The sequence below is a fragment of the Fulmarus glacialis genome, unplaced genomic scaffold (assembly GCF_000690835.1).
Source record: "Fulmarus glacialis isolate BGI_N327 unplaced genomic scaffold, ASM69083v1 scaffold305, whole genome shotgun sequence".
NCBI classification, from domain to species: Eukaryota; Metazoa; Chordata; class Aves; order Procellariiformes; family Procellariidae; genus Fulmarus; species Fulmarus glacialis.
In genome coordinates this window covers 56356-60072 of record NW_009213410.1, presented here as the reverse complement: position 1 = coordinate 60072, position 3717 = coordinate 56356, and the positions used below count along the sequence as shown (strand labels likewise).

The window sequence follows — 3717 nt, the reverse complement described above, 5'->3', positions numbered from 1 at the left end:
GAGCTGTACCCTCACAGCCTGCAGTTCTACCTGGAGCCCCCCACGGAAAACATCTCTCTGGTGGAGTTTGAGAGCTTTGCCATCGACCGCCTGAAGCGTGAGTAGCGTCCCCGGCCGGGCCCGCCTTCCCCCCCCCGAAGCTTTTGATTCTTCTTGTCATGGCTGCATGTATTTTTGGCGGGCTTCGATGCTCTCTTTGCCTGTTATTGATGTGAACTGGTTGCCTGCTCGCGCTGAAATGAACTGCCTTTAAAGGAAAACGTGTTGCTTTAGGTATTTCAGAGAGCTGTGGCTGATTTCACAACGAGCGTCCGGTGTATAGCAGGCAGGACTGTATAGGCCTGGTTTACACTGGTGGTGTTTATGAGCGTGTTTCGCTTTCTAGGTCTTGCGACATATTTGATATCTCTCAGCGATTCAGATCGTTGCGGCTGGGCGCGAGGGTTCCCCTGAACTCCTGAAAACCACTGAATCCAAGGTTTCCGTCATTACAGTGGAAATCAATGTTCTGAGACTGGTGCACCAGTTAGCTGTCTCCCTTTCCTTGTTGACCATATGGATCCCAGAGTTGGGCGACCTGTTCAGGACTTGTGGGCCACACCTTATCCTCCGTATTTCTTACCCCTTTGCTCCCCACACCACTAAAAGCAATTTCTGTGGCCTTAGCCCAGTTTGTGCATTTCCCAAGTCATGATACAGTTAGATTTCATTTCAATATGGTGTCTCTAACGTGGACTTTTTCTTTTTTTTCCCAGTGCTCAAAGTAGTTGAAAACCTTGGTGTGAGCTATGTAAGAAGTAGTGATTCATACAAAACTAAGCTGGAGGCTGAGCTCCGGAAACTTAAGTTTCCTTACAGAGTAAGTAAAAATCAAAAAAGGGAACTCTCTTGCACTTTATTTTCTTTACACCATTCAAGAATTTTGAATAAAAGTAGAGGTGACGAAATACTATTCCTAAAACTTAAATTCTGTCATTTTGTCAGAGATGTAGTTTTTCTTTGAGAGTATAGGTTTCTTTCTTTAGCACAGCCCCCTTCTTTAATAGTCTTGCATTTATTGTCTTAAAGATCAGTGTTAATACACTGTTGAACAGCAATGATAAATTAATTGTGGATTTTTAATCTGGGAAAGATTATTTCTCTGAAATAATAATAATATGTTCTGTAGGCTTTAGCTGAGGATGATTATGAGGCAAGAAGAAAAGACCATATCTCTCATTTCATACTTCGCCTTGCTTACTGTCAGTCGTAAGTACTTTTTGGATTATGCTATACTCTTATTATTAATTTTAAATGTATACAGATACTACATTGCTTTATTATAGACATTACCGATATTTTAGAATTGGATGGCTACTAAATAGAGAGGTAGGCTCAAACTGAGGGTTTTTTTGCTAGGAACCTGATTTCAATTGTGATGAAAAGGGATACTCGGGATCAAAATTAATATCCAGATTTTGTAATAATTAAAAAAAAAAACAAAACAACTTTTGGGATTTACGCATAGAACGTTGATTTGAATCTCTTCCTTTTGACATCTTTTTTGAGATTAAAGCACACCAGTACTAAGTGTTTGTCAGGCATTTGCAGTGATTGATAATTTAATTTAAATTAACTGCTGCATATGCTTAAACTGTTCATTACTGACCAAAGACCTGACTATGTAAATAGGCTTTATATTATTGTCTAAAGAAAGAGCCTTGTTGCTGGCAAACTAAAAATACCACCTGAGTTTGAGGTTTCCTCTACTGACTCTGCTTTTCTTCCAAATTCATTGCCGTGGATGGTTGCACTGCAATTTTTTTTGTGGTGTGAAATCTCAAGCACAAAGTTGGTCCTGTCAAGTGCATTCCTTTTTGCTTCAGCTGTAGTTTTTGGATGAAATTATAGAGGTTGTCAGTGCTTTATGTCTGTTAGCAGCTTTGTTATGCATCAGTGTGAACTCCTGACTCCTTGCCATTGCAGTCCTTTTTTAGAATTAAAACTGGCAAATATCAAGTGTGTACTGTTTTGAATTGTTAATTCAATTGCACTTTAAGTTGCAATATAGTTTGTTTAAATTAGGTGAGTGTGGTAGAATTATGATACCGTGATAGCTGGACATGATTGAAGTGCTGCTATAGATGCATATAGATTTGTAAGCAAAAACAGACCAGGAAGGTGAGTAGGAGGGATTGTGGTCTAAGCCAAGATATGGAACTGGAGTGGGTGGGGCTTTTCCTTGGAATGGGTCATGAGACAGTTGAGTTTTGGGGCAAGTGTTGGAGAAGAGACCAAGGTGGCTAACAATACGGTAGGTACAGATCATCTGATCAGAACAGGAAGTAGCAGAGGCCTCAAAAGCCTCCAGATGGAGGAAACCTCACCAGGACAGGCCCTGGGTGACTTTAAAAATTCTGAAATATTCTGGATTATTCACATCCCATCATGTTGCCCTTTCAAAAGACATCTGGGCTGTGCTGAAGACAGTTTGTTGATGTATGTGATCGATGAGCCAGCTAGATCTGTGATGCATGTACAATGAGGAAGAGGTTGTGGATGTGAAGGTCAATAGCAGCCTTCACTGCAGTGACTCTGATATTTAGTTTAAAATCTTGAAAGAAGGGAGCAAGTTGAGTAACAGAATTACAACTGAAATTCCTACTACCCTTCTCTATTTTACATGTATTATTTGCAATTGGAATAACAAATGTAATACTGATTTCTTTCTAGTACTTATGTTTGTTGTGTATATTTTTATAGACTCCTTTAGTCATACTGGTCCTGCTGATTTTTACAAGAAAATATCTTGCTTTATCTGTATTGTAAGTTTCTACCAAAAACCCCTAAAGGGTAGTATCCTTAAGTAGCCTGGGACTAAAAAGCCCCTGAAGGCTTCTTATTATGCAGCTAGTGGCATTTTGAATAGTCAGTTTGGTTTCCATTATCCTCTCTTTATTTTAAGCATTTAGTTATTATTTAGATGGGACCATTACTTTTCTGTGGGAGATGAGACACTTTGAGGCTGTTGGTAGTGACATTTTCGAAAAAGGTTCTGCTGTTCTGGAAGGTAGAATGGATCTGGTGGCAAGGATCTGATCTGGAATTCAGGAGGCATGTATTTTTGGTTGGTCTGTGGCTTCAGGAAAAATGAGTTTGGGTCAGATTCACAGAAGGCAGTACAAGCCTGTAGCAAAAGCCTGAAGGTTAGGTATTTGGTTCAGAAGTGGCATTCACTAAGCTTTGTCCACTGTGCTGAGAAGGGAGGAAGGCGTATGTGAACGATGGTATGTGACGGTTGGATTCGATGATCTTAGAAGTCTTTTCCAACCTTAATGATTCTATGATTCTATGACAGTGGCCAGCATGCTGAGTGAAATCAGGAATAATCAAGCAGGGACTTGGCTAAATATCTGCTTTTGTCACTGATGTGATATCTTTCGCCCCCTGCCTGGCATTTCTATAATGGCTCTGGAATATCCTGGAATTAATGATAGATGCAGATAATTGGACTGCTTTCTTTTTCTCTGCAAGCTATCTTTTAATTTAAAAGAAGATCCTTGTGTTTTTTTATGAGAGCTTATTTGACTGCAGTGGTTGCTTAGGAAATAAATGGGAGGCATGTTTCAAACCCTGTGTTTCAGGGAAGTATCTTAAGAATTAGGCTATAAGCAGGGCAGAGGTGGGCAGCTTGTTGAAAGTGAACCACTGTGCATAAATGAATACAAGCTATTTTGG

The 3717-nt window shown here is 39.9% G+C and overlaps 1 protein-coding gene across 1 annotated transcript in view; it reads left to right on the top strand.

Annotated features, from left to right (window-relative positions):
• Positions 1 to 6: 6 nt before the first annotated feature.
• Positions 7 to 3717, top strand: part of PRIM2 (primase, DNA, polypeptide 2 (58kDa)) — a gene marked incomplete at both ends in the record, with an annotated part of 31786 nt that continues 28075 nt past the window's right edge. The window contains 3 exons of the mRNA XM_009578169.1: positions 7 to 97; positions 756 to 859; positions 1169 to 1248. Coding sequence (XP_009576464.1) covers positions 7 to 97; positions 756 to 859; positions 1169 to 1248 — 275 coding nt within the window. The remainder of the gene's footprint in view (positions 98 to 755; positions 860 to 1168; positions 1249 to 3717) is intronic.